Source organism: Orcinus orca, chromosome 20 (genome assembly GCF_937001465.1).
Source record: "Orcinus orca chromosome 20, mOrcOrc1.1, whole genome shotgun sequence".
NCBI classification, from domain to species: Eukaryota; Metazoa; Chordata; class Mammalia; order Artiodactyla; family Delphinidae; genus Orcinus; species Orcinus orca.
Window position 1 is genome coordinate 44,114,735 of NC_064578.1, and position 14,303 is coordinate 44,129,037.

Below are 14,303 nucleotides of genomic sequence, written 5' to 3' on the forward strand. Positions count from 1 at the left end.
CTTTTGAACTTGACCATTTTTAAGACATTCTGTCATAGTTTAGATGGCATTTCTCTGTGTTTATAGGGGGAGTAGGGACAGGTATCCACTTGTTACGTCTCTCTTTAAAAAAAATTTCTGGGACTTCTCTGGTGGCACAGTGGTTAAGAATCCACCTGCCAATGCAGGGGACATGGGTTTGATCCCCGGTTCAGGAAGATCCCACATGCCGTGGAGCAACTAAGCCCGTGTGCCACAACTACTGAGCCCATGTGCCACAACAACTGAATCCTGTGCACCTAGAGCCCATGCTCTGCAACAAGAGAAGCCACTGCAATGAGAAGCCCATGCACTGCAACTAAGAGTAGTCCCCACTCACTGCAACTAGAGAAAGCCTGTGCGCATCAACAAAGACCCAACGCAGCCAAAAATAAATTTAAAAAAAAAAATAAATAATTTTTAAAATTTCTACTATACTTTGTTCTTACCTCTTACCTAGAGGAGAGGAAAAAAATGGAATGATTTCCTCATTTTCAAAAAAATGTACGGGAGGCATGGAGAAGAAAAAAGAGTGGGTAGTATTGAATTAATGACCAAAGGAAGGCTTAGGGCAGCTTTTCTAATTTTACTGAGGTTCAAAGCCTGCTCTATTCCTAGGCTCCTGTCACCAAGGACCTGCTTCTCTTGACCTTTCTCTTCTCCAGTGCTTTAGTGTGTATAGAAAGTAGGCTTTTATATCTGCTCTTTCAACCATAGATTACCTCCATGCCTTTGGTGCTTGTTACAGAATGGAGACGTGTATATGGGACAAAGCACTCCTGGGATATGACTACGAGGGAGAGATGGAGAAATATGATCCATAAGGGTGAGCTGGAGATGGAAGAAAGGACACAGTATAACACGGGGATCTCCCTTCTTGCCATATAGTAATATTATAATCTATTGATTTTACGTCTGTGTTTACTCACTAGAAAACCAAGGTCTGTGGACATAATAAAGTCTTCTTGTATGGGCTCTCCTAAGCACTCAATACTTAGACATCAAATCACTGTCTAGACAAGAAAGGTTCATTCAAGGAATATATGCTTATTTAATTCAAGAGAATGTATTTCCATTTGTGGGCATGAGAAAGGAGATGCTGAGCGAAACATGCAATTAGTAAGTGAACATTAGTTAAAATTAGAAGAAGATGTTGAATAAGGTACAGGTTTATCTGGAGAGAACAAAAGGAAATGTGGACCAGTTTCATGAAAGGGAATCCTATCTCCAGGAAGTTTCAAAATGGGAAACTGCTCATATATCCTAGGGGAAAAAGACTATTGCAGAAAGGAGAAAAGAAACATCATCTAATTGGAGCCATGGCTTTAAGATTTGCAAGAGAGGACCTTTGCTCTTTTCGATTCTTTTTTAGAAAAATGAACAAGGAAGAGAGAAGGGAGGCATAAGAAACCATGTGAAACTGCACTTACCTTAGAGTTTCCACAACAACTTGATTAAATCTGCCTACTTACATAGTAAACAGTTACTATTAAATATTAATATTCATTATGCTAAATATTAACTATTCAGTAATACAGGTTAGGGAAATAGAGAAGAAACCGATTATATACTTTTCCACACTGCAGGTTTCAGTCAGATGGAAGAAATTTTTCCTTTAAATGAAGTTTAAATATTGATTTTTACAGTAAACGTTTTTATTAGAAAATGACTAATTTAATTGCTATGAGACTGACCTTGTGATTCAAAGTATTTCAGATACTTTTCCTTAGCTTAGAGCGACTGAAAAAGTTATTAAATTACCCATAATTTCATCCAGGAACAGGGGAAAAAAAACTCACTCAAATCTGTTAAAAGTAGTACATAGAGGTAAAAAAAGTATTTTCTTGTGAACTACTTACTGAACCCTAGTCATTTCAACATATTAGAATTAGTTCAGATGATGTTCCAAGTATACAATCCAGTCATCTAGAAATTGATTTTACCTCCTACTTTCCAATTCTTTTTTTTTTTAAAGTAACATACTTAAATTCAAGGTGTACAATGTGATGATTTGATACATGTATATACTGGGAAAAGATCACCACGATAAGGTTAGTTACCTCATATAATTATGCTTTTTTGTGTGTGGTGATAACATTTAAGATCTAATCACTTAACAACCTCCAAGTATATAATACAGAGTATTATTAATAATAGTCACCATGCTGTACATTAGATCCCCAGAACTTATTCATCTTATAACCTTTGACCAACATCTCTCCCTTTCTCCCACCCTCAGGCAACCACATACAGTGAGAACATAGTATTTGCCTTTCTCTGTCTGACTTATTTCACTTAGCATAATGCCCTCAGTGTCCTTCCATGTTGTCACAAATGGCGGGATTTCCTTCTTTAAGGCCAAATAATACTCCAGTGTGTGTGTGTGTGTGTATGTGTGTGAATGACTGTGTGTGTGAGTGAGTGCATGGGTGTAAACACACATTTTCTTTATCCATTCATCTGTCAGTGGACACTTAGGCTATTTCCATGTCTTGGCTATTGTGAATATTGCTGCAGTGAAGATAGGAAGGAGTCAGGTATCTCTTTAATATCCTGTTTTCATTTCCTTTGGATAATCTTATACTGCTATTTTACTTGATTAGAAACAGTCATAATTCTGCAAGCAGAACCAAAATGAAACACACCTAACTAGACACAGTTTCGCAGTCATTCATTAATATCACCTATGTAGTGATCCACTTTCACAGTCATTCATTAATATCACCTATGTAGTGATCCACTTTCACAGTCACATTATAATGAACACACAAAATCATGATAAGAGTTGGTACAGACACCTTGTTTCCTATAATCTCACCCACTTCACAAAACCACAATTCCATGGACTCTACGTGATATTCCTAACTCCACTGAGCCCATCTCCTAATTCCATAGAAGAATACCAAATCAAACTCAGAAACCACTTACTTCACAGTCACATACAGTCTCAAACAGAAATTGTAACTAATCATCCTACAAGGTTTGTCAGCTTCTTAGAAAGTTAAATAGAAACTTAACCTATTATCAGCATTTTCTTCCACTAGGTATCTCCCCAGGAGAAATGGAAACATGCCAGCGTTATCAAAATACATAAAACCTGGAAATACACTAAATGTTCATACAGAGAAAAATGGAAACACAAATTGTGGCACATTTGCACAATGGAATGCTGTCCAGAAACAAAAGGAATGAACTAAACAACATTAATAAATCTTACAATACTAGGATGAGCTAAAGGAGACAATTGGAATTGTAGAACTGACAAAGCTAAACTACGATGACATGTATCAGAACCATGGCTGTCTCTGCTATGAAACTAAAGGAAAAGGACACCAGCGAACTTCCTGGCGGTGACGATATTAAACACGCCAAGGGCGTGCATACACTCACTGCGCGTCTGCTATGTGCCATGGGTGTTGGGGCTTTCTCAAGGGCCAAAACTGACAAAAACAACAAAACCCTTGACCCTCTGGTTCACGATCACGGACCTGGGGTCCCGCACGTACAGGCCTGAGTGAACTTCTCGCCTGGTCTCTCTCCTGCCCGAAGTCCCTCCGCACGGCTTCAGCCCTTCTTAGCCCGGCCTCCCTCGGGAGAGATTCACGATTCCCGCCCCGGCCCTCCTCTGCCGGGTTCCCAACTCCCTCTTCCCTCCTAGGCCCGGCGCTTCCAATTCTCAGCCAGCCCTACCCGAGCCAGGATTCTTCCGTTTGCCTCCTCGGCCCGCACCCGGCTTCCAGTTCCCTTTTCTGCCCTTCCCGGCCCAGGTTTGCGATTACTTCCTCGGCTTGGGCTCTCCTTCCTTCCGCGACCTCACCTCGCTCTCAGAGAACCATCACCCGGCTCTTCGGCATCTGGAAGGACAACCAGATGCAACCCCTCCACCAAAGTCGTGCGACCATTGCGCCCTGGAATTCCCGGTAGTCTCGGGGCGGGGAGGGGAGTGTCTCTGCAGCTGATGGGCTCCACGCTCCGCTCGAAAGTCTGGACTTTTTCGGTGTTGGACTACGTTTCCCACAGGCCCCAGAGCCGCCAATGACCTTCGACCTTTGGTTCACCTTCCGGTGTCGTGGTCATTATTGGGTTATACCTGGTGAGTTGAGGTGACGCAGGTTAAGCTGCGGGAGGGGCTGGCGGTGAGGAGGCCTGAAGCTCGCAGAGCGTGGATGGGGCTTGTGGAGCCAGGAGCTTGTGTATGCGTGAGCCGCGGACGACCATGGTTGCGGGTGCTACTGTTTGTGACGGCGTCCTTGTTGAGTGTTAGTTCGCGCCTGTGCGTGCGTGAGAGCGAGGGCTAGAGTGCGTGTGACGGGGCCCTGGGTTGGCGTTACTGGTATCTGATTGGGTTGGTGAGACTGTCAGCGGGGGCGGAGCCTACTGTGTGATCATGGTTAACATGGACGTGGCGACGAGGGTGTCTGACTGACACAGTGACCGAGTGATCCTGTAACATCTCTGTTGTGACTGACTATAAGTGTGCACGAAGTGGAGTTTTAAAATTTTGTTTTCAATGAGCTTGTTGAAGTTTGGAGTTTTGTTTTTTTCATCTAGGAGTGTGTAAATTTTTTTTGTACGTGTGTGTGTATAAGCTATTAACACCATGTCCCCAGTACCCAGCCTCGTACTTTACACAGAGGGGGCATTGGTGAAGTGAGTGTTGCCCATCCAGGTACAATTGTAGGTTCCATCGCTTCTTGGAATGTGTTTCCCTGGATTCTCTTCTGTCCTCACACCATGTAGCCAGTTGGGTCTAGCTGTAGAGGGATGGCCATCAGAGTGAAAGTCATGAATTTCACTCCTATAATGAAAGTTCCCAATAGAAAAGTACATACTGAATCCTTGGATTAGCATTTAGGCCTGCACTTGCCTTCAAGACAGGCTTCTGGGAAGACATGAGGAGGAGGGCACAGGTGTAGAATCCCTTCGTGGGTTAAACTCCCTTGGATGCATTATGGAGGCCATTTACACCTTTCACAACCACAGCATTCCCTGAGCTGTGTCCTGTAGAAACTGCTGTGAACTTAGATTCCAGCTCTGGGCATAGGTGATGCTTACCTTTTTCTCTGATACTGGTAAAAGTCAGCATTCTAGTTTCACTCTTACTTCCATCCGCTTGTATTTGTGGTGGGTGATGGGTCATGTCTGATGGTGGACAGTGTGTTCACCACGACTCTTAGCCAGTCCTGAGTCTCACAAGTCCCTTCTTCTTGGTCCTGTAGCTCTGCAAGTTCTGAAGTGGAGAGCATTGCTACTAACTTAATGGCCCATACAAGGTCAGTTCGTGTTTGCTTTTTGTTATCATACATTTTTGTTTTACAGAGCATAGAATATTTGCTTTCCTTCTTTTAAATTTCCCTACCTAATTGTGACTTATCAATTTTCCTGGTTCATAGGACTTCCCTTCCCAGTTAATAACAGGGCCATAGAGATGGGTCCCCTTCTCTCCCAGTGCCTTTCCAAATACCCTTTTCCCTTCCAGTTAATTTACCCATTGGGTAAATCATTCAATTACCGCACATGCTCTTCTTTCCAAAGGATAGCACAGAAATACAACTCATGGAGGATAAATTAAGGGCTTGTTTTAGAATATGCTTTGTTAAGGTTAGGTAGAATAACATAGCAGATACCTTTGGTTTCCAAACAAGGCAAGATAGGAAGTGGTTTGATTTCAATCAGTAAGTGACAAAGTTGACTTTGACATTTAAGAGTGGGTATATGATTGGAGTTTCGTGAAGAGAGGTATGTGTGTACAAGGGCAGGGAGTTTTTCCAGAGAATCCATGGGGAGTTTTGAGTGGTGACAACCAAGTCTTGTTTGAGATTTGGCAGTAGACTTTGTTTCAGACCACATATTGGTGTAGACTGTGATAGGCAGTGTGGTATAGTGGTATTTGAGTCTAAAGCAATACTAATGGAAATATAATGAAAGCCACTTAGATAATTTTACAATTTCTATTGAACACATTTTAAAAAGTAGGAAGAAATAGTTGAAATTAATTTTGATAATGCATCTTATTTGAACCAATATCTCTAAAATATTATTTCAACATACAATAACAAATAAATTGAAGTATTTTACATTCATATCTTCATACTAAGTTTTCAAAATTTCGTGCATATTTTATTGTTATAGCACTTCTCAATTTGGATGCTAAATTTTCAGTGGTTAAGGTGAAATATATTCACACCAAAACAATAAAATTTTGTTTAATTGAAAAACATTTTATATTGCTTTTGTATTTTAATTAAAACTAAATTGAAAATTCAGTTCTTTGTTCACACTAGTCATATTTCAATGAGGTCAATATTTATTAGTCTATGTTTTATAATTTCTTTTTATAAAATGTACATAATAATCACATCAGTGCTTTATGGATTTTATGAGAATTGGATACATTAATCTGAGCATAGCCCTAGACCACTTAATGAGTACCTTGTACTTAATAAGTCCTCAAGAAAAAAAATAGTTGTTATTATGTGAAGATTCTAAATATTCCTTATAAATTTCTATAAATGAAGAGTAATGAAAATATAAAGTTAATTTTGATGAGCACTTAAAAGGAATTTTTAACAGCCAGAATTGCAAAAGTCCTAAAATAGAAATTCTTAACCTAAGGCAATTTGATTACATTTTGGTGCTCACAAAGGACCACAAATCTGTTGAAATTATGTTCCAAATTATTCTATTATATAGTTCCTAACTGTTTTTTTTTGGTATGTTTGGTTTTGTTTGCAGAATGTCTGTAACTTCATGGGGTTATATAAGTGTATATAATCTTAAAAACTAAGTTAATCACATTACGTAAATGTGATGATAATACCATGCAGATAAGAGAAACTATGGAGTTAGTCATAAAAAGAAAAATGATTAATATGTAATATTATGCAGTATTTTTACATAGGAAAAAGAACATTCCAAATTGTCAGTATTGTATATGAATCTGTTTTACTAAGATTGCATTTGTAAGCAATTTTATATATCTAAAATATTAGTTTTTGAATAATGAAGTTAAAAATTAAGCCATATGTAATAAGCGTGTACGCTGTACCAAACACATTTCTGCCTTCTTTACACACATTTTCTTATTTAGTCTGAAAATGCTACCATCTTGAATTTTGTTAATTCAAGTACGTGAATAGTGAATGTACCCTACTGCACTGGTGTGATACAACTAAATGATGTTCATAAGTTTGTAGAAGTAATTTATTTCAGTCACAAATTTCCTTCATGTTCCCACTCATTTTGAAGATCTTTTTATTCATAATGTTATTAAACAGAAGGAAAACTTGCCTCCAACTCTGTTAAATCTGTTATGCAGAAATACCTCTCATATATTTCTGATGATGGAATTAATGCAGGTTTGTTGTAAACTATTCAGTTTTTAAGGAACTTGGAAAGTATAAAGTCAATAATTACTCATAGTCCCACCATCCAGAATAATCACTTGTAATAACATAATGTACATTCTTCCAAAATTTTTCTCTCTAGGTATGTGGGGCTTTTTGTTGTTTTGTTTTATTTTTTTGGAGATACAATTGACATATAACATTGTATTAGTTTCAAGTGAATAACATAATGATTCGATATTTGTGTATATTGCAAAAATACCACAATAAATCTAGTTAACATTCATCATTATACATAATTATGAGTTGTTTTTTTCCTTGTGATAAGAACTTTTAAGATACACTCTTAGCAACATTCAAATATACAGTACAGTATTATTAACTATAGTCATCGTGCTGTACATTGATCCCCATGATTTATTTATTTTATAACTAAAAGTTTGTACCTTTTGACCACCTTCACCCATTTTGTCCACCCCTTACCCACCATCTCTGGCAACCATCTATCTGTTTTCAGTGTCTAGGAGTTTGTCTTTTGGTTTTTGGTTTTTTCGATTCCACATACAAGTAATATCATACAGTATTTGTCTTGCTCTTACTTATTTCACTTAGCATAATGCCTTCAGGGTTCATCCATGTTGTCACAAACGACAAGATTTCATTCTTTTTTTAGTGGCTGAATAATATTCCGTGTGTGTGTGTGTGTGTGTGTGTGACATTTTCTTTACCCATTCATCCATCTGTGGACACTTAGGTTGTTTCCATGCCTGCTATTGTAAATAATGCTGCATGAGCATGGGGGGTACATAAGTCTTTCTGAGTTAGTGTTTTAGTTTCCTTAAGATAAATACCCAGAAGTGGAATTGCAGGATCATATGGTATTTCTGTTTTTAATTTTTTTAAGGAATCTCCATTCTGTTTTCTGTAGTGGCTGTACCAATTTACATTCCCACGAACAGTGCACAAGGATTTCTTTTTCTCCACATCCTCACCAGCATTTGTTATCTGTCTTTTTGATGATAGCAATTCTAACAGTTGAGGTGATGTTCCATTGTGGGTTTTTTTTTTTTTTTTTTTTTTTTGCGGTACGCGGGCCTCTCACTGTTGTGGCCTCTCCCGTCGCGGAGCACAGGCTCCGGACGCGCAGGCCCAGCGGCCATGGCTCACGGGCCCAGCCGCTCTGCAGCACATGGGATCCTCCCGGGCCGAGGCACGAACCCGTGTCCCCTGCAACGGCAGGCAGACTCTCAACCACTGTGCCACCAGAGAAGCCCTTCATTGTGGTTTTGATTTGCATTTCCCTGATGATTAATGATGTTGAGCACCTTTTCATGTATCTGATGGAAATCTATGTTTTCCTTGGAAAAATGTCTATTCAAACCCTCTGCCCATTTTTAAAATCGAATTGTTTGTTTTTTTGCTATTGAGTTGTATGAGTTCTTTGTATGTTTTGGATATTAACCCCTTATCAGTAATATGATTTGCAAACATTTTCTCCATTAGAAGGTTGCCTTTTCATTTTGCTGATGGTTTTTTTGTTTGATGTAGTCCCACTTGTTTGTTTTGTTTTGTTTTCTGCTTTTGTTGCTTTTGCTTTTTTGTGCTAAATCCAAAAAAAAAATCACTGCCAAGAAGGATATCAAGTTGCTTACCCACTGTATTATCTTCTAGGAGTTTTATGTTTTCAGGTTTTATGTTCAAGTCTTTAATCCATTTTGAGTTTTGTGTATGGTGCAAAATAGTGGTCTAGTTTCATGCTTTTGCATGTGGCTGTCCATTTTCCCAACACTATCTATTGAAGAGACTGTCCTTACTACATTGTATATTCTTGGCTCCATTGTCATAAATTGACCATAAGTACTTGAGTTTATTTCTGGGCTGTCTATTCTGTTCCTTTCTCTGTGTGTGTGTTTTTTAAAAAACCAATACCACATTGGTTCAATTACTATAGCTTTGTAATATAATTTGGAATCAGGAAGCATGATGCCTCCAGCTTTATTTTTCTCTCTCAAAATTTCTTTGGCTATTTGGGGCCTTTTGTGATTCCATACAAATTTTAGGATTGTTTTTTTCTATTTCTCTGAAAGATGCCATTGGATGGGAATTTTGATAGGGATTACCCTGAATCTGTAGGTTGTTTTGGGTAGCATTCTTCCAATCCATGAACATGGAATTACCTTTCCATTTATTTATTTCGTCTTCACTTTCTTTCATCAGTGTCTTATATTTTTTGGTGTACAGGTCTTTCACCTCCATGGCTCAATTTATTCCTAGGTATTTTATTCTTTTTGATGCACTTGTAAACGGGATTGTTCTCATAATTTTTCTTTCTGAGTGTTCATTATTAGTCCATAGAAATACAACTGATTTTTTGTATATTGATTTTGTATCCTGCAACTTTATTATATTTGTTTATTACTTATAATAGTTTTTTGGTGGAATCATTAGGCTTTTCTTGTATCTAATATCACATCTGCAAATAGTGACAGTTTTGCTTCTTTTCTCATTTAGATGTCTTTTATTTCTTTTTTCTGTTCTCTCTCTCTTTTTTTTTTTTAACATGTAATTGCTCTGGCTAAGACTTCTAATACTGTGTTGAATGAAAGGGGCAAGAGTGGGTATCCTTGTCTTGTTCCTGTTCTTGGAGGAAAAGCTTTCAGCTTTTCATCATTAAGTATGATATTTGCTGTGGACTTGTTATATATGACCTTTATTATGCTGAGGTATGTTCCCTCTATATCCAGTTTACTGAGAATTTTTATCATAAATGGATGTGTAATTTTGTCAGATGCTTTTTATGCATCTATTGAGATGATCATATGTGTTTTATCCCTCATTTTGTTAATATGATGTATCACATTAATTGTTTTGGGGATGGTGAACCATTCTTGCATCCATGGAATAAATCCCACTTGGTCATGGTGTATGATCCTTTTAATGTATTGTTGAATTCAGTTTGCTAATATTTTGTTGAGAATTTTTGAACCTGTGTATGTATTTCTTCTTTTGTTTCTGCAAAAAGAATTACATAAATTTGCTACATAAGTGAGACAAAGTCACAGTTTTATCACACTTCTAGGCATGTAGGCATAAGTAGAGAGTGCCAGTGGTCACCATGTGATTTGACATATCTAACTTTTCAAAGCTTTGGAGATTACATAGATATCAAATAAACAATTACCAGGAGAACAAATCATGAATCAAGACTGCTGATCAGAGATTCATGGTTTTTTAAGAAGTGGTGGTTTCTTTCAGAGGACATAGGAATGATCTGGGAAATCCAGGTATCATACAAGACCTCATTATACAAATTACACTTGAAAGGACAGTTTTGTAGAAACAGAAATAAATATGCATGTAACTCTCTGTGTTGGACAGGGGAACAAGATTAAGCCTTTTATGCTCAAATTGTCACATATTAGATTCTAGTTATATGTCTGCAGCTTTGTGTAGAGGTCAAGGAGATATGTCCTTTCATTTTTGAGAATCTTTGTGACAAATATTATTGAGGAAAAATTGTAATCTCAAGGCTGGACTCTGAAATGAGTTAACATTATAGGAAAGAACAGACCTGAAAATCTCAAATTTCACTGTAGCACAAAGGTGAAGCATAGCGGGAATTTTTAAAAAATAATGAAACAAGGGATGTGAAATATTCTTTACCATTTCATAAATTAGCAGACAGCTTTTATTAGGTATCATTAGGTGCTTTTTATATGGCACTGAAAATGCTTTATGTCTTTTATTTAATTTGGTCCAGACAGCAACACTTTGAGGTAGGTCATATTGTTATTTCCATTTTACTGATGAGGAAATTAAGGCAGTTAAGTAACTTAGTAAAAGGTTACACAGTAACAGCCAAAGATAAGATTTGCAAACTGAATTTTGGATGATAGATTTTATGTTCTTTATCATGATAGTACACAACCTCCAATGATTTTAAAAATCTGATTGTTTGATGAGTAATTCATCAAAATATTTTCCCCCAACATTTAATATGAATCAATGTTATCATTGTTAAATACTGCATAGATATTGCTAACATATAGCTCACCACACTTTAACCTGTTGTCTATCCATAGATATTTAGAATTATCATAAACTACACTGATGTAGGTCATTGTCATAGAATTTTGTCTACTTTTTTATGTTACTTAAGGAAAAATTTCCAGAAGTTGCATTTACAGATTAAATATTTATTAAATGCCTATAATATGCCAATTTTATTCATGTTATTGGTGTGGATATTAGCATTAAAGAGACATAGTTGCTGTCCCTTAACTTGTTTATAACTGATCACATAATATAAACTGCGAATAGGACTAAAACTATAGTAGGGTATGATAATGATCATTAAAGAAATTGGATGACATGCATTTGAAGTTGATGAGGAGAGATGTCATGGAGACAAACCCAAGGCTGTTAGGTTTTTACCAACATATACTAAAGCCATGGATTGTCAGGGTTTACCAAAACCATCCTCAGATTGATGATTTGCTAGGACTCACAAAATCCAGAAAAACTGTTGTGCTTGTGTTCATGGTTTATTACAGTCAAAGGATACAGATTAAGATCAGCAAAGAGAAAAATCCAGGAGAAACTAGATGTGAGCTTCCAGTGGAGTCATATAGACAGCACTAAATTCTGCCAGCACCATTTTGTAACAACACATGTGAAGTAGGTCAGGGAAACTCACCTGAGCCTTGATGTCCAGACTCTTTATTGAGAGTGAGTCACACAGTCATGGAGTAACTGTGTGACTAGGCTTAGCTGCTACAGAGGTCAAATTGATACAGTGCATCCCAGGACCCCTGGCCAACAAAAATAGGTGTTTACCATAAATCGCATTTATAGCATAAATTATCTCTCTGGCATAGCCCAGATATGCTCTTATCAAGCAGGATATTGTAAGGGCTCAGAGGTTGTCTCCCAGGAGCTGTTCAAGGGCCATTCCTTTCTTTGGAAAGAGCAGGGTTTGGGTACTCCAGACCCATTGAGTTCATTGTTTACTGCACCCATGAGATATCCATGAACATGAATGGATTTATTTAATAACTTTCATGCTTTAGTAAATTTTGGTAGGTTATAGATTGTTTCTAACTTGCCAGTGAACTACTACCCATGCTCAGATTTCAATCCATAAAGAAGAAATTCTGAACTAAAGAGACAAGAATGAGAGTTAGAACTGGCTTTGTAGTAAGAGGAATATGAGTTCAAAACTCAGCTCTGCCACTTTGTGGGTTTGGTTTTTTTCTGAGATGTAACTTAGTGTAAACTATACAAACCATATTCTAAAACTGGATTGTTTTTAACATTTATGTATATCTATGAAGCCATTACACAGCTAAGATACAGCATATTTCCAACACTCCAGGATGCTCCCTTCTGTTTCCTTCCAGTCATTACCAACTTGCCTTTACCCCCAACAAAGGTAACCAATATTCTTTTCACTATTACAATAGATAAGTTTTAACTAATTTGGAAGTTCATATAAATAGAATCGTACATTATGTACTTTTTTTTTTTTTTTGCCGTGCTGTGTGGCATGTGGGATCTTGGTTTCCCAACTAGGGATCGAACCTGCACCCCCTGCAGTGGAAGCACAGAGTCTTAACTACTGGACAGCCAGGGAAGTCCCCCATTATGTACATTTTTTTCTGCCCTCTTTTGCTCAACCTCATGTTTATGAAAATCATCTGCTGTTTGTTCAGTTTTATTCTTAAGTAATCTTCCACTATAGGAATGTATCTCATTTAATTTTTCCCTACTTCTGTTGATGGATGTTTGGGTTGTTAACAGTTTCAGGACAGTATAAAGAAATGCAGCTAAAATAATTCTTTTACATACTTTTTGGATGGAAAAACTAATTTCTGTTGGGCATATACACAAGAGTGGAATTGCTAAGTCACAGTATATATGTTTTTTTTAGTAGATTGTGTCAAATAGTTGCCCAAAGTAACCGAAATAGTTTACACTCAACAACAAGGGGTTTACAGTTGTAACAGGTGAAAAATGCATAAACTAACTTCTACAGTAGGGGTTAACAAGTTTTTTTTTTTTCTGTAAAGGACAGATATTAAATATTTTAGGCTTTGTGGATTACACAGTCTCTGTCACACCTACTCAACTCTACCATTGTAGCACATAAACAGCTATAGATGATATGTAGCTTTGTTATATTAATCCTGTTTATCACTTTTCATTCTGTTTATTTGAACCTGTGGATTCAGATTACCATCTGGATTCGTTTCCTTTGCCCAATGAAGCTTTTCTTCTACCTATCTCCTTTGTGTTATTATTGTCGAACATACTACATTTATATATGTTGCAGGCCCAATAATACCTGTTATGTGTGTGTATATATATGTATATAATATATATATATATATTTTTTGCGGTACGCGGGGCTCTCACTGTTGTGGCCTCTCCCGCTGCGGAGCACAGGATCCGGACGCACAGGCTCAGTGGCCATGGCTCACGGGCCCAGCCTCTCCGCGGCACGTGGAATCTTCCCAGACCGGGGCACGAATCCGTGTCCCCTGCATCGGCAGGCGGACTCTCAACCACTGCGCCACCAGGGAAGCCCATGTATATAATACTTATGTATGTGTATACATATATATGAATTACTTTATACAGTTGATTTTTTAAAAATTTTTAATTTATTTTTGGTTGCACTTGGTCTTTTGTTGCTGCGTGCAGGCTTTCTCTAGTTGCGGCGAGCAGGGGCTACTCTTCGTTGCAGTGCGCAGCCTTCTCATTGCGGTGGCTTCTCTTGTTGCAGAGCACGAGTTCTAGGTGTGCGGGCTTCAGTAGTTGTGGCTCGCGGGCTCTAGAGCACAGGCTCAGTTGTTGTGGCGTACGGGCTTAGTTGCTCCACGGCATGTGAGATCTTCCCAGACCAGGGCTCACACCCGTGTCCCCTGTATTGGAAGGCAG

The 14,303-nt window shown here is 37.9% G+C and overlaps 3 protein-coding genes across 16 annotated transcripts in view; 2 read left to right on the forward strand and 1 right to left on the reverse strand.

Moving 5' to 3' along the window:
- The window catches only part of LOC101270594 (zinc finger protein 461), a 93,560-nt gene extending 92,660 nt beyond the window's left edge, over positions 1–900 (forward strand). For all 5 annotated transcript variants that reach the window (XR_007474110.1, XR_007474113.1, XR_007474111.1 and 2 more), the window contains one exon: positions 767–900. Coding sequence is in view for 1 of the 5 variants with exons in the window: in XM_049702939.1 (XP_049558896.1) it covers positions 767–842 (76 nt within the window). In the remaining 4 variants the exon portion in view is untranslated. The remainder of the gene's footprint in view (positions 1–766) is intronic.
- The window catches only part of ZNF382 (zinc finger protein 382), a 44,409-nt gene extending 40,437 nt beyond the window's left edge, over positions 1–3,972 (reverse strand). For both annotated transcript variants that reach the window (XM_033413750.2, XM_033413745.2), the window contains exon 1: positions 3,836–3,972. The gene's annotated coding sequence lies outside the window, so the exon portion shown is untranslated. The remainder of the gene's footprint in view (positions 1–3,835) is intronic.
- A 10-nt stretch (positions 3,973–3,982) lies between these two features.
- ZNF260 (zinc finger protein 260) overlaps positions 3,983–14,303 on the forward strand; it is a 60,819-nt gene continuing 50,498 nt past the window's right edge. The window contains exons 1-4 of one of the 9 annotated variants that reach the window (XM_049702944.1): positions 4,126–4,211; positions 5,238–5,291; positions 12,698–12,795; positions 13,809–13,967. In XM_049702944.1, coding sequence (XP_049558901.1) covers positions 12,740–12,795; positions 13,809–13,967 — 215 coding nt within the window. In that variant the 5' untranslated portion in view covers positions 4,126–4,211; positions 5,238–5,291; positions 12,698–12,739. The other 8 variants (XM_049702945.1, XM_049702946.1, XM_049702947.1 and 5 more) reach the window with 8 other exon arrangements.